General features: G+C 42.6%; 1 protein-coding gene across 1 annotated transcript in view; it reads left to right on the top strand.

The window, feature by feature from the left end:
• Positions 1–419: 419 nt before the first annotated feature.
• The window catches only part of tbkbp1 (TBK1 binding protein 1), a gene marked incomplete at both ends in the record, with an annotated part of 30408 nt that continues 4244 nt past the window's right edge, over positions 420–26583 (top strand). The window contains 7 exons of the mRNA XM_083933415.1: positions 420–665; positions 6984–7109; positions 9790–9894; positions 12245–12392; positions 16515–16717; positions 18218–18279; positions 26299–26414. Of these exons, the coding sequence (XP_083789541.1) occupies positions 420–665; positions 6984–7109; positions 9790–9894; positions 12245–12392; positions 16515–16717; positions 18218–18279; positions 26299–26414 (1006 nt within the window). The remainder of the gene's footprint in view (positions 666–6983; positions 7110–9789; positions 9895–12244; positions 12393–16514; positions 16718–18217; positions 18280–26298; positions 26415–26583) is intronic.

The following is a 26583-nucleotide window of genomic DNA, read 5'->3' as shown; positions in this document are numbered from 1 at the left end:
AACGACCCAAACATCACCTGCACAACAGAAAAACACACTCATGCGATACTGTCGGATGTCTGAATTATCCACTGAGTCATGTTGAAATTTCGCACTGGAGTAACAGTGTCCCTCCGTCTGGCTGCTGTCTCTCTCTGTACCCACTTTGCTTTTGAATATTTTACATTGTGTGTGCCAGAAATCCGCTCTGTGTCGACTGCGGCTTTGTTCTTTTTTTTTGTTTGTTGCGAGTAGCTGCCTGCTTGATGTTTTTAGCACTGCTGCATTGGCACTGATAGTCGACCCGTGCCAGGATTATGAACTGCCGTTTTCCTTTTTGTCGGTAGGTGCGTTTAATTGAATGGGGGGGGGGTGAAAATCTGGTGATTTGATAATTAATGAGCAAATAACTGTCTGTCCTCAGGTTGAGGCTCTGAGTGATGCAGTCTCTGTTTGGTGGAGGGGAGCTGGGGCTGCTGGGAGGAGGCGGCGGCGATGCAGGCGGCCTGAAGGAGGATGGCTGTGGCAGCGTGGTGTGGCACTCCACGCCGCTGCCCCCCGACGACGTCTACTCGGCCTCGCACTTCGCCCTCATCACCGCCTATCAGGACATCAAGACGAGGCTTTCCTGCCTGGAGCGTGAGAACACCAGCATCAAGAGGAAGCTCAAGATCTATGAGATCAAGGTGAAGACTTTTCATAACAGAGTCAAATATTAGGAGATTTTACAATCAGACACAAGGACCCAAGTGCTGACAAGGCTGGTTCTTTTGATTTATGAGTCTTTTGAAAGAGGAGTGAGCCGTCCACCCTGAGCATTACTGAGGCTCTGAGATTGAATACAAAGATAAAAAGCTTCGACGGGCTTTGATCCTGGACCAGTGGGGGAATAAACAGCAGAAATCACTCTGCCACATCTAAGCAGAAGGCTACTAAAGATTAACTCGTGTTTAAGTGAAATATTATATTGAGTAACAACCGTAAGGAGCCCTGCGAGCAAACAGAGGAGCCATAAAAGGGGGTTTTGCATTCATCACCCCTTGTTGAGACTAAATTGATCGTTCACCTGAGCTAATGCAGTGTAAATATTGCTCTTTAGAGTAACAACGGACCCCATTTACACCATGCAATCTGTATATGCATGCAGTATGTGGTTAATGAGGAGAGGTCACAGACTTTTGGATTCATACTGTGACCTGGGCTTGTAATTGGGTCAAGTGATTCATCAGGCAGAACTGGTTCGACGTATTTATTGTCATGTGCACAATTATAACAGAAGAGTACAACGTCTTTGACCATAAAGATCTCAGGCCCCCCTCCAACAATGCTCATTAAATATGAAGACAATCTCAAGGGCTGCAATACCTTCGACGAGAAGTGAGTGACAGCTGGACGCGCCCCTAATTATTCATAAACTTTAACCTCCAATTAAATAAAAACTAAGTAAGTTGCTGCGGTGGGGGCTTGGTAGTGAGGAGGGACGGGGTGGCTGATGGGTCCCAAAATACAGGACTTTAAGCTAAATCACAACCTTTTTATTTCTTCTCCCCTTTAACCAAATTGTTTTAGTTCCTAAACTTAACCCTCATGGTCACATACAAGGGGCCATTTCACAGCGTTAAATACAACAGTAGTCATGAATTGTCGTAGTATTGTTATTATTAGTATAATATTCAGTCAGTTCAAGGACTCACACTGAACTGAAAATGATTCAAAATCTGAACGCAAATTAGACGATGTGAAAATTATGACTAATGTATGACCATAGGTTTTATTAATGTCCCTGCTTTGTTGCTTCTTCAGTGACTTCATCTTAGGTCTAAACCTACTGCCGTTGCCAATATCGGTTTGACTAATTTACTCAATTCCCACGAGGATTATTGATGAAACCGACTGGGAGTCAGTAGAGAAACGGCTACAGTTAATGAAGAGGCTCATCCGGAGGGGTCGTGAGAGATCAGATATTGGAAACACACCCTGATCCCAAAGAGACGGAGCTGCACACATCTTATTAACTGTTCAAAAAAGGTTGCTCTGGATCAGTTGAGCTCCTCTAGCACACCTTGAAGATGTCGTGTCGGCATAAGCGGGGCTGCTTTGACTTGGTTTGTAGAAATCAGAGTACTTTTCAGTGCGATGAGGGAGCAGGTGAAGCAGCAGAAATGCACCTCTAAGCAGTAGCGGGGCTAACGGACACACATGCAGGAGGGGGATGGTAGCGTTAAGGGAAAGCGTGGGAGGATGGAAAGTGAAGAAAAGTGGAAAAATAAGTGGAAAGAGAAGCAGTTAAATGGGTGGAAGGATGCAGTCAGAGACACAGAAAGGGGGAAGAGAAATGAGAGCGTAAAGGGACGTAATGATGCAAAGAGCAAGGGAGAGATAAATGGCTGAAATTAAGAACAAAGGATGATTAAAGAAGGAGTAAAAAATCCTGAATGTTCATATTATCATCTCGAGCGTGTGGTACTTATTCTAGGAATGATATGGTGTAATGTACCGACATGTTTCTTGTCTGAGAGTAGAGAGAATGAAACACTTTAAATGAAAAATCAAAGAAGCTGCTGTGCTCAAAAACGCTGAGGAAGACAATTTCAAAAAAGATGCATTATGGTCTACGAGGGTTGCTGTTGTTAGGGAAACTGAGAGTGTGAATCTCCTGTGATGCTCCAGGTGAGTGAAAGCTCTGATTCTGGGAGATTTGCATCAAAAGCATTTGATCAGTGTAGACGTTTTTTAAAGCAGAGTTGTATGAGGTTCTACGTGGTTAGGTTTATGCAACAAAATCACTTGGTTATGGTTCGGAAAAGATCATGGGTGGGGTTACGTTATGTCTGTAACGTAACTACAGCGACATGAACAGGACACAAACTGCGGTCTGGTGACCCATCTCCGCTGCAATCTGCATCCTTATATAGGGTTTGGCGTCTGATATCACCGCAGACGGGTTTACATTTAGGGCGCACTCCCACTGTCCATCCGTACCGTGCCCAAACAGGTTTTACGGCTAAAGTCTAGTTCGTTTGACCAGTGTGAGTGCAACCGTACCGCGCCTATTTGCGGAACGCTTGCCGGCCACCGCCCGTTTGGGAGAGGTGAGCTTTTGTAAAGCGTGTTTGCACATGTACGAGCACAAGGCCTACGGCAGTTCTGACGTCATTTTATGTGCGCCTGTTCGGCAGTGTGAGTACAAACGGGCCTGGCCCGCTGGGGAGAGGGAAGGGGGGACAAGTACCCTAAAGCAAGGGGCGCGGTACGGACGGACAGTGTGAGTGTGCCCTTAAAAGCCTGTGGTTGGTGCCAAACGCAGAGGGCTGTGAGGAAACTGTGGCTGACTGTGGACAGAGGCTGCAGTTTAGAACCTATAAAAAAACAATATCAGTTTACGTGTACGTTATATTTAGAATATTTCCACTGCTTTGTGTTGACGTAAGACAGCCCTGTTTAAGTTTACGCAGGGGGAACTGAAGTTGTCTCTGCTCTCTTCAAAGCCACCAGACTCCATTGACAAAAACAATCATTTTACTGTCACAGAACACAGGAGTTGCTGGTTTACTGCTGTCGGGATCAGTCAGTATGTTTGTATAATTGTGTGATTTTGGTATTTTAAAGTCAATGGAGTCTGGTGGCTTTGAAGAGAGCAAAGATAACTTAAACAAGGCTGTTTGACGGCAACGAAAGTGGTGAAAATATTCTAAATGTAGCGTACGCTTAAACCGATATTGTGTCTTTGGCGTCCAAAACATATTTAGCTGCATTATATGTGTTGGATTTATGATTTATTGATCGGTACATAAAAGGATGGAAGTTCCTCTGCTGACACGCGTCAGTGCAGAAATCCTGCAGCCTCTCCGTGAGCAGCTGTTACTGAAGGCTGCAGGCTGCCACATCGCTGTTGATTTACTCGCAAGCAGCAGTTTATTCAGGGCCCAGTCCCAGAGACAGACAGGTGTTGATTTTAGGGAGAGAGCACAGGTGTAGATGTTGACGTAGTCACACCTGTGTAGCTCTGTAGATACAGCATGGACTTTTTTTTGTTTTTGTTTGAAAGATTTGGATAATAAATTGTCCTGAAATGACAAAATCCCCACATGGAAAGACGTTTTGCCCACTTGCAGAAATCTGGATACTTTTCTAATGTTCCAAGTGTTTCTGAGTGAGAGGCAAGTGTTGCTGCAGGCCGTCTCTGAATACAAGATGCAAGCTGCTGTAACGATGCAGATGGAAGTGCTTCCTGCTTCTCTGAACATGGGTTGAAGCGAGGTACTTCTCCGGTTTTAAAGCTCCCGGTGCTCGGCAGCATGAGCGTTCTCGGGACCCCTGGGGGTTTCTGCCCTTGTTGCAAACATTTACTGTTAAACTGAGCAGAGAGAGGTGTTCTGCTAAATGGAAAAGAGTTGTTTGCTCCTCAAATAGACGTTGCATCAGTGGCGTGATGACTTCACACAGAAAATGAACCCCCCCCCCCCCCCCCCCTGCACATGGTAGCCACTCTAAATGTAAATGTGTTCATTTAGGTTGAACCACACGCACATGTTATATAACTGTGCGTTTCCATCGCGAGTCTGCAACCAGACAACAGTTTAGAAATAAAATGAGACAAATTGCTCATTTCACGAGTAAAACAACAGTATATGTGCTACAAGCCAAATTCTCCACAGTTAGGATTATGTAATCAGTCATATCTGCATAACTCTAGCTGCATATAATGCAATTACTTCTGCACAATTTAAATGTTCACATGTGATGCTGTTGTTGTGATATGAGGTGCGACTATGATGCAACAATAAATGTTTCCCCAAGATTAATCCAGAGCTGCGAGGCAATAAGATGTAAATATAATATTCTATATTTTTCCCTACTGTCAACAAATCTCATTAAAAGACCAAAATCGATTGTGTCTAACAAGTATTGTGTGTTTATCGCAGCCTGATATTTCTTATACCTCAGAGAAGAAAATTAAACAAAACAACCAATAATAAGAGTGAACAATAAGCAACAAACATTAACATTTTAGGACCACCATGCTTATCTAGATCTACCCCTATTTTATACTGATCTAATCAATAAATACATAAAACACATAAACATGACCAACAAATACTCACTTAAGCACCAAATGTGGATTAATCTGCTGATGAAAATAGTCCCCAAATGCATCACTACCTCCTGTTTGAGTAACGTTTCCCCTAAAAACTAAAGTGAACAGCTGTTTAAGGAAATAATTTATTGTTTTTCAAGATCTAAGCGTTCATTAGAAACTTATTGGCGAGAGTCACCAACAGGAAGTCAGAAAGAAGTGAAAGGCGGAGTGACGTGTTGTTGGATTTGTGCTTAAACTGGATTTGTTGACGTGCCAGTGGCTGATATTCGCCTTATTGACTGGAATCTGGAAATAAAATGATGTTAAGCAATGTTTATCTGCTGTGTTACATTAATTGTGCACCGGCTAAATGTTGTGTTAAAAGGTTAAAAAGGCTTTTGAAAGAGTCATTTGTGATGTGTGAAAGAAAGTTACGTTGAAGGTCGTTATATGATTAAATTTGTGCTCCTCAAAAGAGAGAGAGTAACAAAGGACTGAATTACTTTAAAAACTGTTCAGTTATTCTAATCACTATTATTTTATGAATCAGATTTCTTTGTTTCTCTGGTACAAAAGGGGGGGGGGAGCAAAATAAACGACAAAAAAAGCATCAACATCTGCCGTCCGATCATGATCGAAAGAACCAGGTCGTGGGTACAAGCGGTCGAAATGTGTTTCCTCAGGAGGGGGGCTGGAGTCTCCCTCAGAGAGAGGGGGAGAAGTTCAGCATCCGTGAGGAACTCGGAGTAGAGCCACTGCTCCTTTGCGTTGAAAGGAGCCAGTTGAGGTGGTTCAGGATCATCTGGTAAGGATGAACCCTGGGCGCCTCCCTAGGGAGGTGTTCCAGGCACGTCCAGCTGGGAGGAGGCCTCGGGGAAGACCCAGGACCAGGCGGAGAGATTAGATCTCCACACTGGCCTGGGAACGCCTCAGGATCCCCCAGTTAGAGCTGGTTAATGTGGCCCGGGAAAGGGAAGTTTGGGGTCCCCTGCTAAAGCTGCTGCCCCCACGAGCGGACCCCGGATAAGAGGCTGAAGAAGAGATGAGATGAGATGAGATGAGATGAGATGAGATGAGATCTTCTGTCCGACAAATTTTTCATTCTTAAACATCATTAAAACAGTATCGGCCCAGAATTTCACATCGGTGCACCCCTGTAAAGTGTAAAATATCAGCGGTCTTAGCCTGTTCAGTGTAATTTTGAAAACGCCACAGTTGTGCGATGAGATGTGACGGCTCCCTGGCGATCTTATACGCAGTCTGAGAAATCCTGACATGGCTTAACAACCTTAAAAATGAAAATCGTAGCACCCACTCTCAGGCCAATGGGTGTCAATTTGAAAAAGCATGCATTATCTCTGGAGTCAGGAAATACGAACAGTCAGACAAACAAAGCAACTGAACTGTTACTGAAGCAGCAGCAGCTGAGTCACACGCACACGCACGCACGCACACACATGCACACACACACAGACGCACACACAGACAGACGCACACACACACAGACGCACACACAGACAGACGCACACACACACACACGCACACACACACACACACTCATACACACACACACATACACGCACACACACACACCGCAAATGTCATCATGTCTGCAGAAAAAGTGCGATTAAAGCAGCTCGAGCAAAAAGTGAAAAATAAAATCTAGTTCATGAGGAAAAAAACAAACAAACAAACCATGACATTAGTTAAAGCACCCTGAGTGATATCTGGGCCAAACAGAAGTTGCAGTTAAGACAAGATGAATCTTTAATGATCCCTGCGTGAAATCAACAACAAATGTAGAAAACAGCGGGGAAAGAAAGTATCAGCACCCAAACAAGCACTGCAAACCTCTTTTCTATGTCTTATTATTGCACGTCTGATTCTATTTTTCTATAACGTCATCTTCTGCCTTTGTCTGCAGTTCCCTATGATCAACGAGTTCGGGGAGGACACAAACTCCTACTGCTCCTTTGAGAGCAAAGAGACGGCGCTGCTGCACTCCGAAAATGGCAACCTGCAGCAGAGAGTCAACGTCCTGACCCACGAGGTGAGAGACGAGAGATGAGGACAAGAGGGAGGGGAGACGGGGGAGAGGAGATATGAGAGAAGGCAAGAGGCAAGATGGGATATGTACGAAATAAGAGGAAAATCCATTTAAAAACAACCTGATCGCACCAAAAGGTTTTTACTCAGTGCTTGAATCCTGCAAAAATCCCTCCTGTGCGTGTGGATTAATTGAATTAAAAAGAAAAAATTGAGGCCAACCCTGGTGAACATTATGCTAAAATATGTCCAGAACTAATTAAGCACTAAAGCTGCCGTACGAGCAAAAAATGAACTGAGATTGGGTGTTTTTTAAGGAAAGCAAAAAACGTCCAAGGAGCGCTGTGACATGGGATTTTCACGCTGCTGCTCTTTTTTGAGAAACGTTGCTATAATTGGGAACAGACCTGGCCAGGATTTCTGCCGAATGTGTGCGCCTTCAGAAAGAAGAAAGCAAAGTAGACGTGGGATAACATATCCTGAAATTAATTGGTATTTAATACATGCTACACACACATAGTGTTCTCACATACTCACGGTATTTCAAAACAAGTATCAGTTTTACTACTTTTCTACTAAAGTGTATACTTGACTCTGAACGGGCCAACCAGGCACAGGCCCATAAAGTTAGGGCACTGAGTCATAAGATGTTGCTGATAAAACGCACAAAATGAGCACAAAGAAATGCTAAATGTATACACAAGATATGAAATATCTAAAATAGATGCAAAACCACCAAAAAAGAAATGTAAAATTACTAAAAATAGATGCTAAACCACCACAAAAAGATACAAAATTACTAAAAATAGATGCAAAACCACCACAAAAAGATGCAACATTACTAAAACAAGATGCAAAACTTACTAAAAATAGATGGAAAACCACCACAAAAGATGCAACATAACAAAAAAATACATGCAAACCAATCAAAGAGATGCAAAAAAATTACAAAAGGCGTACAAAACAACTAAAAATGGCCAAAAAATGACCACAAAGAGAAACAAAATGACTACAAACTGACTAAAAGTCAACTCTTTGAATGTGGGTGTCTTGTTCAGACGTAGACAGAGGGGGGGGGGGGGGGGGGGGTGTCTTACATGCCTGTGCCCAGGGGCCCGTTGGCTCAGAATACGTCCCTGCTTTACTCCCTTTTCTAAAATGGGCTGCAGTCAGTGAGAGAGGAGAATAACACACTCATTGCCAACTCTAGTATATGAGAATGAGAGTGTGGGGGAATAGAAATGAGAAACTACTGACACCGGAGGGGCAGTGGTTGAAACTGGCAGAGGTAAAATTATAAAAAAATATATATATATGAGCAAGAAAGAGGAAGGAAATGGTTTGTGGGAGCAGGAGCGATTAACGGGGGACGCACAAGGTCACACGGCTCTGACACCGGGCGCTCAGAGTGATGAAGTGTGCCACGGCTGGCTGAGCACACTCTGTCGGGACAGGACCCACACACACACACACGCGCACACACACACACGCACACACACACACACACACACACACACACACACACACACACACACACACACACACACACACACACACACACACACACACACACACACACACACACACACACACACACACACACACACACACACACACACACACACACACACACACACACACACACACACACACACACACAGCGGTGACTTGCAGTTATTGCGGAGCAGTGGAGAAAGGTGACACATTTCATTTAGAGGAATTGAAAGGACACAAAAACAAATGTTTCCTTCTGATGAAGTGCAGATAAACCCGACGGCAGAGGCAGCGAGCACGGGCGAGCGTGTCGTGTGTACGTTCAGTTTGGGAGTAAATTCCACTATTCCAATTAATCAGGAAAAAGCAGAATTATCCTTTAAATATGGCCGTTGTCGTGATCCTCCCAGCAACACTCACACTGGCTCTTTGAGTCCATCACTTTACAGAGAAACTGCAATAATATGAAGTTTTTGTACCAACTAATTCAACTGGAAACACTCTCAAAAACAAGCAGAACTAAACCCAACAGCTTTGAAGCCAGGAGGTCGTGTAAAGCAACAAACTCATCAGACTCTAGCTGTGGAGTAACTCGGCTCTCCTCCGTCACGATGCAGTCGACACGTCGTCCTACACCTCGGAGCCAGTGTTCTCCAGCATATGTTGCCATAGACACGCTGAAGAGGCCTCGCAGCAGAGAGATATACTGTCCTTGTGCTCGCGCCGGCTCTGTTTCTCTCACTCCCTCGCTGCTGCTGCTGCTGCTCCCACTCTCATTCTCCGCATCGTCCTAAAGTGACCATATATCCTCCAGCAGCAAAAAAAGGAAAATCACACTCCCTCGACTGCTTTGAAAGCCACTTACACTCACTGCGGCGTGTGTCACTGCTCTCAGATCTGTCACAGAGCGTGTGATTATCCAGCAACATTCACCCCCTGATTACGCCGCGTGTGAGGGGGAAAAACACATCAGCGAAGAAATTTGTTTCTACTAAAATGCTCTTGAAGATGTTTTGAAATGTGTCAAGACAGGGAGGCGTGCGCGCTGAGGTGTCAGGAGCTCGGTGTCCTAAATCTCGCTCGGTTACACAACAGTTTCTGAACACTTGAGGACTCTCTTCGGGAGGAAGTTTGAAAGCTGACCAAAAAAAAAAGGGGTAAAAATTAAATGTGTGTCTCTTTCTCTGCAGCTCCAGAAGAGGAAGGAGAGAGAGGAGCAGCTGGAGGATGTGATCCAGGCCTACGAGAAGATCCACATGGAGAAGAGCAACCTCCAGAGGGACCTGGACAAGATGGTCAGAGGGCATTACTCAGTCCGCTGCACTGTGCATTCAGTTTACACTCACTTTTGACACGAGAGCCATATGGCTCATTAATAAATTCTCATAGTTTCACTTTCTGCTGAGTATGAACGTGGGGCATGGCTGACATCATGAGCATGCAACGAAGATAAGAGATAGTTAAATTTAAGTCACCGAAACACACTATTGGCCAGAAGTATGTGGACGCTGTGTATTTATGTTGTGTTTTTATCAAAGTCGGTATAAAAAATGGACATAGCGTCTCCATCAAGGTCCGTTCTCTCAACTTGATCCAACCGTCCTCGCCTACGGGAGTCGCCATCTTGTCAGACTTTGACTCCTCCTCATTTCATCTTAGCAAAAACGGGCATGTATGTGACGTTGGGGGGAGGGGCATACATCCATCTGGCGACGTTTACCTCAGAAGAGAAGTGAGGGTCAGAGGCTAGCTGTCACTCAAGAGGCCACGCCCCTAATTATTCAAAAACTAGCCTGGTACAAGAAACCCCCCCTCAGTGTTGTCATGGAGATATGATCCATGAACACGGGGGTCAATGAGAAACTGCTCCGTTATGAAACCTGCCCCTAGTGGACACTTGGGGCAGGGTTAGGGTTAGGGGCTATGGGGTTATGTGAGCTAAAGCAACAACATGTAGGATTTGCTCCCCCTGTAGTTGGGAAACAGTATTTTCTTTGACTACTGTCGTAAAAGTTGTCGTGGCTACATGATCAGGGGATACACTGCATTTGTTGACAAGCCAAGGACACACTCAACGCAGTCTGCCCAAGCCCAAGCCACTTACTAGTCGTCCAACAGCATGTTGGTCAAGACAAAACAACTATAAACAAACATGCTATTCATTGAAAAAGGCGTGGTCTGTCCTGGTCTTAGTTTCATACAAATATCACATTGTCTTTATTTGTGTTGCATACTTCAAAAACATCAACTCTCCCCATTACCTCATTGGGTAATATTGTTTTATCACAACTCAACGGTGAATGAAGGGAACCGGACATGAGCGTGTTACCTCTCCCCCACATTTTCAGCACAGTACTACTAAGAAAAAAGACACTTCATGAAATGCATGGGATCACTTTGACGGAGCACTTCAGAGAACACTGCTATATTCAAAGTGAACTTCTTTAATTACTTCTTATAGCGAGAGAGCAGTCCGTCAGAGAGAAGAGTGGATTTCCATTTCGGACACAAGACAAACACTTGATCGACTGTCAGGGTACAAACAACTCAAAAAGATTTAATTCAGCACATTATTCTAATCGTATTCCATGTTACTACATATTAAGATTCGTTTTAGCTTTATCTTCTAAATCCTTCACACTGTGAGAATCCCTGTTTCTGTAACTGAGTTTTGAATCTAAGTGGATCCAGACACAGGTAGAAGCTTCCAACTGCACAGATTGGCCGGCTGCTCTTTCCCAGATCTCCTCTGTGATAATAAACCCTCTCATATGAAGAGTGAAGTGCATCGAGCAGCTCATGCCGCGCAGCCTCAGCAGTTTTACAAAGAGCAGAGTGATTACGGGATGAGCTGCGCCAAAGACGTTGGAACTGAGTGTCAATGTCACCAGAAGTGTGTGGCAACGACGGTTCATACGGCTGTGAGCACCTGCTGGGCCTCATTGACCTTTAACCTTCCAGCAGTGCACTCACTCACTAATCTAACTCATCGATTAGTGTGTGTGTACTTTCTCACACACTTTCTCGGGTCGCAGGGGGGCAGCAGCTTTAGCAGGGGACCCCAAACTTCCCTTTCCCGGGCCACATTAACCAGCTCTAACTGGGGGATCCTGAGGCGTTCCCAGGCCAGTGTGGAGATATAATCTCTCCACCTGGTCCTGGGTCTTCCCCGAGGCCTCCTCCCAGCTGGACGTGCCTGGAACACCTCCCTAGGGAGGCGCCCAGGGTTCATCCTTACCAGATGATCCTGAACCACCTCAACTGGCTCCTTTCAACACAAAGGAGCAGCGGATCTACTCCGAGTTCCTCACAGATGCTGAACTTCTCCCCCTCTCTCTAAGGGAGACTCCAGCCCCCTCCTGAGGAAACACATTTCAGACGCTTGTACCCGCGACCTCGTTCTTTGGGTCCTGACCCAGTTTTCATGACCACAGGTGAGGGTAGGAACGAAGATTGACCGGTAGATCGAGAGCTTTGCCTTCCGGCTCAGCTCTCTTTTCGTCACAACGGTGCTAAAACACACCTGTACATACATTAAACCTAGTGCCGTAAGAATGTACGCCATATAACCTCTGTCAGCGTTGTTTTAATCATGCACATGTTTGGTGGATTCATATAAAGCATGCAGCATGTGTGTGATTACAGACCAGCCTGGTGGAGAAGCACGTGGAGCGGATCCTGGGCCTGGAGTCAGCTCTGAGGCAGAGGGACAACTCCCTGCAGAAACTGAACCTGCAGCTGCACAGCAAAGACATGCAGTACCTGCAGCTGCACGCCGGCCCGGACGCACACAGTGAGTGACCGTAAACTCTCACGCAGGGCGTAGATCTGAGGTGCAAACACGTGCTGATGGGATGTCAGCATTTTCAGAGAGCACCGGATAACTTAATTACTGTATCAGTGTGATTCACTTATTGTTTTTCTGTTAGTTTCTTGGGGTTTATTACGTTAAATGTTAAAAGTCTTCACTTAAATGAACAGATGTCAACTTTTTCAGTCTTCTATGACAAAGCTGTGAAATTAGAGCTGCAACTAACAACTGTTTTCCTTGTCAATTCATTGGTTGTTTGGTCTTAAAATGTCCGTTCCAGTTTTAAAGTGATTCTTTAAATGTATTATTTTGTCCAAAACACAAAGATGTTCTGTTTAATATGATGTGAAACAAAGAAAAACAGAAGATGCAGATATTTGAGAGGATGTCAGAGGCTGAAAACAGCATTTTTCAGCCATATTTGCATGAAAAGTTACTTTAACGATTAATATCAAAAAATCTGCAATATATCGTTTACTGTTCAGGTTCTTGGGTTCGTTTACATCCAAGCTCATCGAAGTGTGCAGTCATTTTACTTTGTACCATGGTGTGGGTGGGGGCACCCAGTAGCTCACCTGGTAGAAAAAAACATGTTCTCAGTGTAAACTTGATTGTTATTGGCTGCAGAAATAAGGTTTTCAGTGCAAAATGCATGAAAATATAACAGGTGACCATGTTATATGTAGGATAATACGCTGTGAGGTGTCCGTTATTGGGAATTAACAGATTCCACGTTGTCCATCATTGCAATTTCCCAGTTTGGGATCAATTAAGTATTTCTACTCTATTCTATTAATTCCTGCTATTATCTCTTAGATATTCAGCACAGCAGTAGCAGCTTACTTCAGCTTACAGGGCGACTGTGGCTCAGTTTGGTAGAGCGAGTCGGCCACTGTCCGAAGGGTTGGTGGTTCGATCCCTGCCTTACTTGTGTCATGGTCCTTCACTTCACCCAGCTTGCTCGTGTGAATGTGTATGACTGCTGTATGTTTGAAGGAGGTGGTCGAAGGGGTCGAAAGGGTCGAAGGGGTCGTAGGCGCTGATTGGCCGCCACGCTTCCGTCAGCTGTGACTTATACGCAAACGCAAACTCCCTGCAGAAACTGAACCTGCAGCTGCACAGCAAAGACATGCAGTACCTGCAGCTGCACGCCGGCCCGGACGCACACAGTGAGTGACCGTAAACTCTCACGCAGGGCGTAGATCTACCGTAGTTTACTACCACCATGTCTGTGTGAATGAATGGAACCTGGACTCTGTGAAGCGCCTTGAGCACTGACAAGGGCGCTATATAAATCAAAGCCATAATAATAACATCAGGAAAGTTAGGGTGATCATTTTGGCCACAATAATCGTAGCATGAGAATTTGATAACATCCCATCCCTAAGTTATACTATATCTATTAATAAATACATATATGTAATGTAAAATACAGATTTCAGGAGGTTGTTTGGGTCAGTATTTTCTGTTTATTCCCTAACTCTGTTGACAGTTACTGTAAAACTAGCTCAGTGAGAAAACAACATTACTTTATCCACCAGCTTTGACCACAGTTATCTCTGTCACATCAAATCCAACAGTGGTTTTCATTGATGTCAGTTGAATCTTCAGCCTGTCGGAGAAAACCAAGCTTGGACATTTTGCTCCAACTACCAAAGTTACAGTCGCAGAAAAACAGAATCAATTCAAAGTCTGCTGGGGATTGAACTTCCAAACATTTGTGTGTGCCCGCTGTAAATCTGAGGATTTATCCGTATTATTCAGCCTTTTGCCTCCATCTGTTACAGCCCAGTGATCGCTAGTGTAATTACTCTTTATCACCCAAATGCTCAAAAAACCTGCGACTTTGACTTGAATTTGACTTATTACGATGCAAATTCATTCCTGTATCAGCCGCTTTAAACGAGGCGGGTCACTGCATTGATTTCACTGCATTTATGAGAGAAAAGCATCGTCATTAAACGTTAAATCACTTATGTTTTTGGATTATAAAGCCTCTCTGAGTGAGCAGACTCCCTCGTGCAGGAGAGATCCAGTTAAACTCTAGCTGTTGTGGAGTGCATCGATGCTAAACTCTGTCCTCTTCATTGACGTGGGCGGTGATAGAAACCTGGAAGAATGCGTCACCGCCACCTCAACAGATGCCTCTACTGAGAACGCCCCTTTCTGCCAACGGGATGGAAAAGATCATATAAGTCATTATAGTGAGAAACTTTTATATTGTATCTCAAAATAATGATTTAGTTTATCAAAATAATGACTTAATATATCAAAATAATGACTTGGTATATCAAAATAATGACTTAGTATATTAAAATAATGACTTAGTATATCAAAATAATGACTTAATATATCAAAATATTGACTTAACATATGAAAATATTGACTTAATATATCAAAATAATGACTTAGTATATCAAAATAATGACTTAGTATATCAAAATTATGACTTAGTATATCAAAATAATGACTTAGTATATCAAAATTATGACTTAGTATATCAAAATAATGACTCAGTATATCAAAATTATGACTTAGTATATCAAAATAATGACTAAATATATCAAAATAATGACTAAATATATCAAAAAATGACTTAATATATCAAAATAATGACTAAATATATCAAAATAATGACTAAACATGTAAATAATGACTTAATATATCAAAATAATGACTAAGTATCTCAAAATAATGACTAAATATATCAAAATAATGACTTAACATATCAAAATAATGACTTAGTTTATCTAAATAATGACTTAATATATCAAAATAATGACTTAATATATCAAAATAATGACTAAATATATCAAAAAATGACTTAATATATCAAAATAATGACTAAATATATCAAAAATAATGACTAAACATGTAAATAATGACTTAGTATATCAAAATAATGACTAAGTATCTCAAAATAATGACTAAATATATCAAAATAATGACTTAACATATCAAAATAATGACTTAGTTTATCTAAATAATGACTTAATATATCAAAATAATGACTAAATTTATCAAAATAATGACTTAATATATCAAAATAATGACTAAATATATCAAAATAATGACTAAACATGTAAATAATGACTTAATATATCAAAATAATGACTAAATATATCAAAAAATGACTTAATATATCAAAATAATGACTAAATATATCAAAATAATGACTAAACATGTAAATAATGACTTAGTATATCAAAATAATGACTAAGTATCTCAAAATAATGACTAAATATATCAAAATAATGACTTAACATATCAAAATAATGACTTAGTTTATCTAAATAATGACTTAATATATCAAAATAATGACTAAATTTATCAAAATAATGACTTAATATATCAAAATAATGACATAACATATGGAAATAATGACTAAATATATGAAAATAATGACTAAATATATCAAAATAATGACTTAGTATCTCAAAATAATGAGAAGATTTGTCAAACGAATGTCTTATTTATCATAATGAGTCATTATTTTGATATATTAAGCCGTTATTTTTGAGAAAGTTGCTCATTAGGACTCACAGGATCTTTTTTCAATCACAAATTCAGCTTGAATCCTTTTCTTTTACTGTTATAAAGCAGCTTCCATACTTTACTGATCGTATATTGTGATGAAGAGTTCAGCATCAAACTCGATTAAATGGTTAGAAAAGGGTGTTTATGCTTTGTTTTCTCTCCTTAGTTTGTGTGTGAGGAGTCAGAGTCTGCAAGGTTGTATTCTTGATTAGTTGTATTGTTGATCACACAGCGTACACCTCTGACTGCACACATGAGGAGGCCGGAGGAGCGGGGGTATAAAGGATGAAGTGCTGTTACAGTGTCTCAGTGTTTCAGTGGCTCAAGGACTAAGTCTGTGTGAGCGGAGCTGAATCACTAACATGCCCACACAGATCACATCAGCCAGGTACAACACTGAAAGACGCTGCTGCCCTTGGAAGAAGAAAAAGAAGAAGTCAGCTCTCCTGCTCTTTCATACAACAACCGTAGACAAAAGAACGCTGCATGAGTGAGGGCGAAAACCCCCAACAATGACGTGCTTCACGTCACCTCACGTCTACATTTTCTCTCTCTCTTCCCTCTCAGTGCTGGACTGTCCGACTCTGACCCTTCAGAGCTCCCGCAGCCTGGACGCCCTGTCCGACCTGAAGCTGCAGCGGCTGGAGGCGGAGCTCGAGGGGGCGCGGCACGAGGCCCAGGGGGCGTGTCAGAGGGAAGAGGAGCTGAAGGGGGAGTGTGAGAGGCTCAAGGAGGACATGAGGATGCTGCACAACAGCCAGAGGGACAGGGTCAGTTTGTTTTTTAGTCAGATAGTGGTGTCAACAACCCCTGGACATTTGAAATGATGTAAAGAACAGGGTCAAAGAAGGTCAAGAAGGAGGTTGACCACAACACTTTCTTGCGATGCATTTGCTCAATTGTGTTGAAGTATTGAGAGAATTGTAAATGTAAAGTGGAACGTTGGCATTTGTCTGCTCATAGCTACAGTGGATTGTCATCCAACAACCAAAACATGTCCGACATGATGAACAGAGTCGTTCCAACAGCTTTAAAAACACCAGGGGTGAAAATATATCTCTGGCTCCAGTGGGACACAAATCCTGACCTTGCCAGTTTAGTGTCAGGCTGTAGGCGTTCAGCTGGGTGGGGACTAAGGATCCCAACACAGCAGAGTCCGGCTCTACCCAGGACACATGCATCTGCAGGTTTCTCCATTAGCACTGCACTTATTATTTAAGTAAAGGAATAGTTAGTGAGTTAGACAGGAACATCGATACCACTCTCATGTTTGTGCATTTAATATGCAGCCGGTAGCCTGTTAGCTTAGCTTAGCACAGAGACTGGAATCAGGGGGAAACAGCTAGCATGGCTCTGATCAAATGCACGGACGTATTCTGAGCCAAAAGGCCCCTGGGCACAGACACGTAAGAGGCCCCCCACTCTGTCTACATAGGAACAAGACACCTAAATTCAAAGAGTCGACTTTCAGTCATTTTATAGTCATGCCTAGAACTTGTATGTCTGTGATTGTGTTGCATCTATGTTTAGTCATTTTGCATCTTTCTGTGGTGGTTTTGTCTCCATTTTCAGACATTTTGCATCTTTTTGTGCTGGTTTTGCATCTATTTTTAGACCTTTTAGGTTTCTATGTCATCGTTTTATTTCTCTCTGTGGTCCATGTGGTTGATTTTCATCTAGCATCTCTGGTCATTTTGTGCCTATTTTCAGTCATTTAGCATCTCTTTGTGGCTGTTTTGCATCCCTTTAGTCATTATTTGTCGCTTTGTGGTCATTCTTGATAGTTCTGTGCATGCTTGTGGTCATTAAGCATCTCTTTGTAATCATTTTTGGGGTTTTTCCAGCAACATTTTATGAGTCAGACTGTGTCTGTCTACTCAGGAGGAACCTCTGACACATAGGCCCTACCATTTCCGGTAGAAGCTAATGTCGTTGTGTTTTGTGTTTAGTCACTTGCTGTTGTGATTTGCACTTTGGGGCCGCCATACATGAGAGTGGTAACAACCTTTTTTTATCACTAAAAAAGACAGCTTTCTATCTATATTTGGGCTTCTTGGATGACTTCACCTACTGTACAGCCATAACAAATGTCCACAGTTGCACATACAAACACACAGAGCTTTAAATTATAAGTATCAGTTACTAGGACATGTTTTCACCCTCTTTTCCTGCAAACACATAGCCTCGATGGGCTCCTCCTGCTGTCAGATTTTGTCCAATATTCCACCAGCACCTGCATGCTAATCTAATTTCACGCTCTACTTCGGCAGGAAATGACTTCTCCGTGCAAGCAGTGTGATGTGGAGTGGATAAAGAAGGTGGGAGATGAGCAGTAAGTGACCACAGCCGATCTCTGGGCACAGGGAGGGAGAGAGGGAGGGAGGGAGGGAGGGAGAGACATATTTATTGAGGAGCATCATCTACGGAAACAACAGAGAACAGAAAGAGCACAAAGAGGCCCGTCGCTCATCTGTATCTTTACTGCCCTGCTGTGATCTGCTCCGGCCGACCTCCAGGGGCCTCGTTAGGAACTAGACAAGCTCACCGGCTACCTGGGTTCAAGCGCAACATTTACAAAAAGGAGTGTTAGTCTTTGTGCATGAAAGCTGCATTTACTCATACACTCCACGATGTGTGCATTGAACTGTAACACTGCTGTTTTAAACACTTGTCAGACTGAGCAGTAGGGGGCAGCGTTAGCACACCTTTCATCCCATTTCCTAGTCTATCAATCAATCAAACTTCATGTGTACAGCACCTTTAACACGGGTTAGTGTAGCTCAAAGTGCTTCACAGTTGACTGATCAGACTGAAGTGATATAAAAGAGACCACAAAAAAAAAGAAAAGGAACAAGAAACACAAAGTAATTAACGGTTAAACACCAATGCACGTGAGATAGATGATTTGAAAGCGAAAATAAAAGTAATAAACGGTGAAATAAAGCAAGATTAAAGAACTAGATTAAACTGAGACATTAAGGCCTTAAGTGTATCTTTGCATCGTCTCTCCTGAAACCACAATAAAAGACCAAATGAGAGCATTCGAGCTGCTGTGTTTCCACTCATGTCTTTGTAGCTGCCAATGAAAGAAATGTGTGAAGCTGGAGAGGAAACAAAGCAGTTTATTTTAATGCTCAAACTGCCCCACGCACGACGACTACCTGTTACAGGTATAAAAAAGAAAGAAGAAGGGGTTAAAAAAAACAAAAACCACAGCAGGTCGGGCAAACTCCCACACAGTGAAACCCCAGAAGTGTTTCGATTTGATGGGGAACAAACTGAAAGTCACCGGTGTGGCTGAGTTTGTGCCGAGTGTGTGGTGGAAGCTTTTTCCACACCTCGGTCACCTTTTGGTTTTACTCAACAATATCACTACTCACTCCCACTGAACAAACCTACGATGCCTTCACCAAGTTTCCTGGTGCTTTTTCTTGTAATTGGGCTCATTTAGTGTAAACTGCACAGATTGATATGGAATATTTCTGCATGTGCTGTGTGGACAGTGGTGGAAGAAAAGATATCCACTGTGAGTTAAACTCTGCGTACAAAACCTCACTTAGTTAAAATATGTCTCCTCAAAATGTACTTAAAGTAAAAGTAGTCCTTGTGCAGTTTTACCATTCTAGAGCTCTGCTGCATTAATGTGAACGCTGCACTTTCCTGCTGTAGATGTTTAAGGTCGTGCTCATTTGAACTCCTTTGCGTCGCGTTTGGTAGTTTAATCCGCAGCAATGCGTCGTAATCTATAAGATCACCATGTGTTTGAAGTGTCGCTGTCCTGTGAGAGCCACCGATCTCTACAAAGTTTCATTTTTACGGTGAAAAACAGAAAAACAGGCTCGTTTCAGCTTTGTGACGATGCAATTCACTGCTGATCAAGAGGCTATTTTGAAGTGTGGTTGTATGAGGTACGTACAGTATGTCGTCAGTGTGTTACCTGCAGTAGATGACAGTTAGCATGTACTGACACAGAAGCTAAGAAAAGGAGGCAGCATCATACCGTATTTTAGACACCTAAAAAAATAAATTTCAGTTTAAACGTATACGCTATATTTAGGATATTTTCATCTCTCTGCAGAAGTTGTTCTTATGTGTACTTAATTAATTAAATTAAAAAGTTGTATTTGGGGCAATTCAAGGGCACATAGGGTAGTTGTGCACACGATACAAAAGAAGCAAATAACTGTACAGACTAAAAAATGATGCAAGCATCAATGCAGCATATATACAGTAAAATAATATGGTTTCAGGTGCATTGTGGGTAGATGTGGGTCATGAACAGGGTGGTGGAGGATGCTGAACAGCTTTGGGTACACAGGTTGTCCCTTCTCTGCGTCCTGAGGGAGGCGACTCAAACGCAGGGACCAGAGGATGGAAGGGGTCCTCTCGTCTCCACAGTGAATGACTTTTCATTGTTTCATTTTATTTTCTTATATTTATTTGTTCCATAAAGCGCGGAAAATCAAACAGATTCAAACAGCCAGAGGCGATTCTAGTGTCTGTTGGGGCCCAGGGCAAAAATTCACAGGGGGCCCTCAAACCAGCGTTTATCACTGTTTGTAAACTGAATCATGCATTTCAGTTACATGGGAGTGACAAACAAACAAAACAACTTGCAGTGGGAGTGGGTACAGTCAGGTGGGGCTTCCTTAGGGAGGTCAGGTCTCCTACTGTCATTGCAAACTTTGTGCACTGCTGTAGTTTAAAGTGTGTAGGACCTTGGGGGCCCTCTTTCTGATCCGGGGCACCCCTGCAAACAGCTTGTCTAAGGCTCAATACAGTGCGCAGAACAGTTGCACTTATGCTTAGGGATAAGAAAGTGTCAGTGCTAAAGGGAAGGGCTGTCTGATGGGGAGCTGAAATATTCTAAATATAGCGTACACTTTAACGGATTATTGATTTCTTGATATACCGGGAAAAAACTGCTTTAAAAAGAACAATATTAAACTCTGACATTGAGCTGCATGAAATAGAAATACTTCTAAAAAGTACAGTCAACTATATTCCACCACCGGCTGTGGAGCAGATGACACACGTCACCTTTGCCCTAATAACCGTCAGCCCTGTCAGAGTCTGTCGAGGGGAAATCTGTGCCGTTTGAAACGGAGGCTTTTTGTCAGTAGATGAGTTACACTGTGACACTTTTAAAGCTTCTCCAACTCACTGAAAAGGTTGCAATTGAATGAATGGGTTCATGAAACAACACATTGATTTTTTTACCTTCTGTGAGTCACCAAATATCCTTGTTTTTGTTATGTTTGTCATCTATTTTTCGTGACATTTGTGGATTATAATCATAACCTACTAATACGTAAGCGGGGTTGCCTTCACTAACCACAAGCCACGCTGCTGTCGACACTGGCATCCACCTGCCAGCACACACACACACATCCCCCCCTCCTCTCCGTCAGTATACAGCGACTGACTAATCCCTCTGCAGCTTTCAGAAAGTGAGAGATGTTTCCAATAAATCACGACATTCAGAGGAAATAACAAAGCAATGACATGTTTAGAAAAACTTAATCCTGCCTTAAAATGAGAAAACCACAGAGTGGAGCTTTGGAAAATCCATGTTTAAAACATATTTTTATTGATATTTAGCCCCCAAATAACACTTTAAAGTAACGTTCAACCCACTGAATGTTTGCACTGAGACTCAGTGTGACTGTTTGACACCTCAGTGCTTTGTGGGAGTGTGAAAAGCCCCCACCATTTAACACCTGCCCCTCCGTGAGGCCGGGGGCAGCGAAGACCAAGAGCCACTTTGTTCATTTCTTTCAAAGGCAACGCTACAGGTGAACAAGGTAAACACATGAACTCACAGATATCAGCAGGACACCTCCACAGTTGTTACTTACATTGAGAAACATATTTTTACAAGTTCAATAAAAGTTATAAATACAAGTTTTCTGAAATGTTATGTTTAAATATGTAAATGAAGCGTTCTCGTATGAAATATGAGCTTACGTGCATTTCCAGAAAAAGCCAGGTTCACAATTATTGTTTCATTTCGTTGACATATGAGCATCAAAGGTTTTTAGAGATATCTCTTTTTTTTTATCAGAAAATACTGCCAACAATAAACAAGAATAAACATAAGGAAAAAACAGTTATATATCATTCGTAGCCTGATTTATACATTTTATAATACTGCATAATTTGCTGAATGTCAAGTGCTGCTGAATTGGATTTCAAAGCAGCAACAGCGTAGTTAGTGAACCCAGAGTTTATTAAAAGAGTGTTTTAAAGACTTACCTACTGGCCCCTGTACCAGCTCCTCTCATAGTAAAGTCCATTACAGTGGATTACCAAAGTCAACCCCAAAGGAAGGAGCCCATTGGTGCTTTGTGTTGTGTGTAGGGACTCTTCTCATGCTGCTGCAGAGGTTTGCTGTTATTTTCAGCAGCATTAGTGGTTAAAAAAGACCCGAGCTAATCACTGTTAGCCACGTCCGGCTGTTAGCGACTGTACCAGATTTCTCCGTTAAACACGGAAAAAACTGTCTCGATGGCTTATTTGATGAGTGTATTTGCTGAAAAAGACCCTGATTGTTTCACTTTAAGTTGGTCTTTACTACATTCCTGCTCAAGTTTGAATGAAGACATGCTGAGGAAGACAAATAGTCCAAGATCTCAGAAGGGACCAGTGCATTAAAACTTTTGTTTACCTGCTGTTTGTACACAACCTCACACTGAGAAGTTCATAATACATCTGTGATCACCACATCCCGCTGACCCCTGTGAAGTCAACTGTTAGCCCCCCTCTGAGTATTATAGCCAACAAAGAGGAGCTCCGATCCCGCAGGCAGCTGCAGTGTTTCTTTGAAACATCAGATCAGAGGTCAGATTTTCTTCCCACACTCTCTTCACACACACACACACACACACACACACACACACACACACACACACACACACACACACACACACACACACACACACACACACACACACACACACACACACACGCACACACACACCTGATCGATTCAGTGGCACTAATCTTGCATCTGCACCATCACACCCCTCCCACGCACTGTACTGTACATTGCACAGTATGTTCGCACAGTCGCACACGCACAAGCAAACAAAAAGGAAACAAAAAACAGACGCATGCTGTAAAGTATTTTTAACCATGCAAGAGAGAACAACAAAAGAACTGGAGCTGATTTCAAAAGCTCTCTGTAGTTGAGAAAGCCTGTTAAAGGTTGATCACACGTCTGTTTTTTACTGCACTGGAACGTGACATGAGCGAGAAGTGTTGCACCCTGACCGACTCGGGCCCTCTGCTCTGACACACTCGAGACACACCGGTAAAATTGGAAAGTGAGATGGTGTGAAAAGGAAGAAGTGCATAAATATATACTGACGAGAAACTCAGCGTACACACCTGCGTTCAGAAAGAAAGACAGAAGTCAAAGCGGAGCTGGAGCTCAGAGGAGTGATGAAAGGAAGTGGATAAATGACATTTTTTGTGCCATATCAATATTATACTACATGCTCCACCCACCGTGCCAGTAAGTATAGCCTCACGATTATTTCCGTATGTACTAAAAGTATGTTTGCAGGAGATTTCAAATGACCCTGAATCATTTCAACATCAGCACCGCCGGCTTTTAGCGCAAAGTGGGATGCTGTTTGGTGTAAAGGTGGGGGATGAAAGGGGTCTCGTATCCCCCCCCCCACGTGTCTGAGTCACAGCAGAGTTGGTGGAAAAACTAGGTGGGCTACTTGCAAAAGAAGCCATCCAACGAGTGGAAGTTCTGACTTATTTTTTCAGCCTCATCCTGACTTTATTTTAAAAGATAAATGAGGAAGTGGTCGCTGTGTGTCAAGGGGTTTAAAAATGTCTGAAAAATACACACCAAGCATGTTTTTCAGCGCGGATAAAAATGTACAGAGATGCAAAAAAAAAGAAAAATAATGCTGTCAAGTGTAGAAGACATACACAAGTTGCAAGCTCACACACACACACACACACACACACAAGCACACACACACACACACACACACACACACACACACACACACACACACACACACACACACACACACACACACACACACACACACACACACACACACACACACACACACACACACACACACACACACACACACACACACACACACACACACACACACACACACACACACACACACACACACACACACACAGAAGTGGGTAGACTCAATTAAGTTGGTGCGCGGGTGTGCTCAGGAACATACTTGTAATTTGACAGTTTTATTTGCTGTGTAGGCAGAAGACATGACTGTTGTTCTTGTTTTTGGTGCTGGTGCTGCAGTGGAAGTTTACATCTATACTTACTTATGCATCTAAACTTATCTGCCACAATCTATGAACCATGAAGGAATGAGTGCAGGCAGATTCTGACCGAATCACGAGGTTAAGTTTGGGTATCCGCAGATGTTTTATCAGATCTGAGCCTGGCAACAAGCTGGCGCCAGAGCCACGTCTAAACATCCGGTGTCTTTTTCTGTTTACCGTGAACGTTTTTGCCCTCATGAGCATTTTTTAGTTTTTTATTTCACACTAAGGCAATTTAAAGCTGCGTCACTGCTTTTTCATTTTGTTTAAAAAGAAAAGAAAAACAGCATTAAAATCGTTAGAGTGCAATTTAAAAGAATAGAAACTTGAACAGAGACAAATACAGGATACGAGGGCTAGATAGTGTATGAAGTACTTACTATATATATACTTATACATGCAGTCTGTGTGTTACCTACAGGAGATGGTTGACACACCCCAAATTTGGCCGTGGACGAGAGCAGCAGCTAAACTTATTTTAGTCCCCTACAATTAAATCAATATCAGTTTAAATGTACACTATATTTTTAATATTCCCCTTGCTGTCAGACAGCCCTGTTTAAGTTGTTTGTTTAAGCTCTCTTCAAAACCACCAGACTCCATTGTCAAAAACTGTCATTTTACCTCACAGGACGGAGGAGTTTCTGGTCTCCCGCTGCCTCGTTAGTTCCTAACACTCTAAATCACCAAAGTCACACACTAACACAAACAAACTATCCAATCGAGGCCGCGGTAGATCAGAAATCCCTGTTTTCTGTGAGATAAAATTTCTATTATTGTCAATGGAGTCTGGTGACTTAGAAGAGAGCGTAGAACAGCTTTAGTTCCCCCCACGTAAACTTAAACACAGCTGTCTGACGGCAAGGTCAATCAGCGAAAAACAGTCATACACTTAAACTGATGTCTGTTTTTTAAAGGTGCCTAGGATACGTTTAGCTGCTGCCCCCGTCCACCGCAGCACGTTTCTGTCCTCCTGCTTCTCCAGACTGGAGGTGTGCAGACCGTCATCTACTGTCGTAACACACTGACTATGGAGAAGTCCCTCATATAACCACACTTCACATGAAATAAAATTAGAACTATCCCTTTAAGGTTCAGTTAAAGGCAGTGCAGAACATAAAAGTTTTAAATGCATGATGGAAATCTAATTTCCTGTGGATGTTTGTCAACGTCACATTTGTTATTGCATTTATAAAGGGAATCAAACCTTTGAAACGCCGGTCTGGATACAAGAGAACGACTCACACTGTCAGGATAAAAACTGATTATCTCAGCAGATTTCACGTTAGATTTCAGGGCTTTCACGTCTCGCCAATCTTGCAATTAACACTCTAATCTACCGCTGTCAGTGCAGGGATGAGTGATTTTCAGGTCAAGACTGGGGAGTTTATAGAAAATTGGTTAGACCTCTGAGATAAGCCGTGCGTTATCAGATCTGAGGACAGCAGTGACTAACTACTATACTTTCTGAACGAGCCTCTCTGCTTTTAACCACATGCAAACCGCTCTTTATCTCATCTAAGCTATCAAGTAGATGCTTAAATATGTAAACAGATTGTTCTGTTGATCTTCTTGCATAATGCTCGCCTGACAGTAATTCATACTGCGGGACTCGGATCATTTTCGAGCTAATGAGACGACTCAAAGTCAGCTCGTTGCCATGGTTAAAAGGCACAGAGGCATGCGAGGCAACCGTCCTTGTTTACCCTTCTTGAAATAGTTGCTCCATCAGCACGGCCCCGGAGAGAGTCGTCACATCTTGCATGAGATGGTGTGAATTTTCCTGAATTATGCGCCGTGACTTGCACTCTAAAAATATAAGCCTTTATAAGCCTCCCAATTAGCCAGCCTGATCCGTGGGACGGCGTCGTTGCTGCAGAGTTCATTCAGATCAACGTTTCACACATCTTACAATGATCCAAAGATCCACTGACGACACTGACATTCCACCAGCAGTGATACAATTCTGTAATGACAGTTATTATGATAATTACATAACTGCCTCCGTTCCTCCCTCCTCCAGGGTGAATTTGGCTCTGGCCTACACAGAGTTAACGGAGGAGCTGGGGCGGCTCCAGGCGCTGAGCTCCAAGCAGACGGAGATCCTGAGGAAGGCGTCGCAGGAGCAGGCTAGTCCAGGTTAGCATGGAAAACACTGAATATTATATGGGAATCCCGCATTTGCATGGAGGAAGTATTTAGTTCCTTTACTTGAGTAAAAGTAGCAACACCACACTGTAAATAAAAGTCCTGCATTAAAAAAGAAAGTACATGATTTAAAGTACATATACGGCTTAGTTTGTCTGTG

This window comes from Echiichthys vipera (genome assembly GCF_963691815.1).
Source record: "Echiichthys vipera genome assembly, chromosome: 18".
NCBI classification, from domain to species: domain Eukaryota; kingdom Metazoa; phylum Chordata; class Actinopteri; order Perciformes; family Trachinidae; genus Echiichthys; species Echiichthys vipera.
This window is presented reverse-complemented; position numbering and strand designations above follow the sequence as displayed.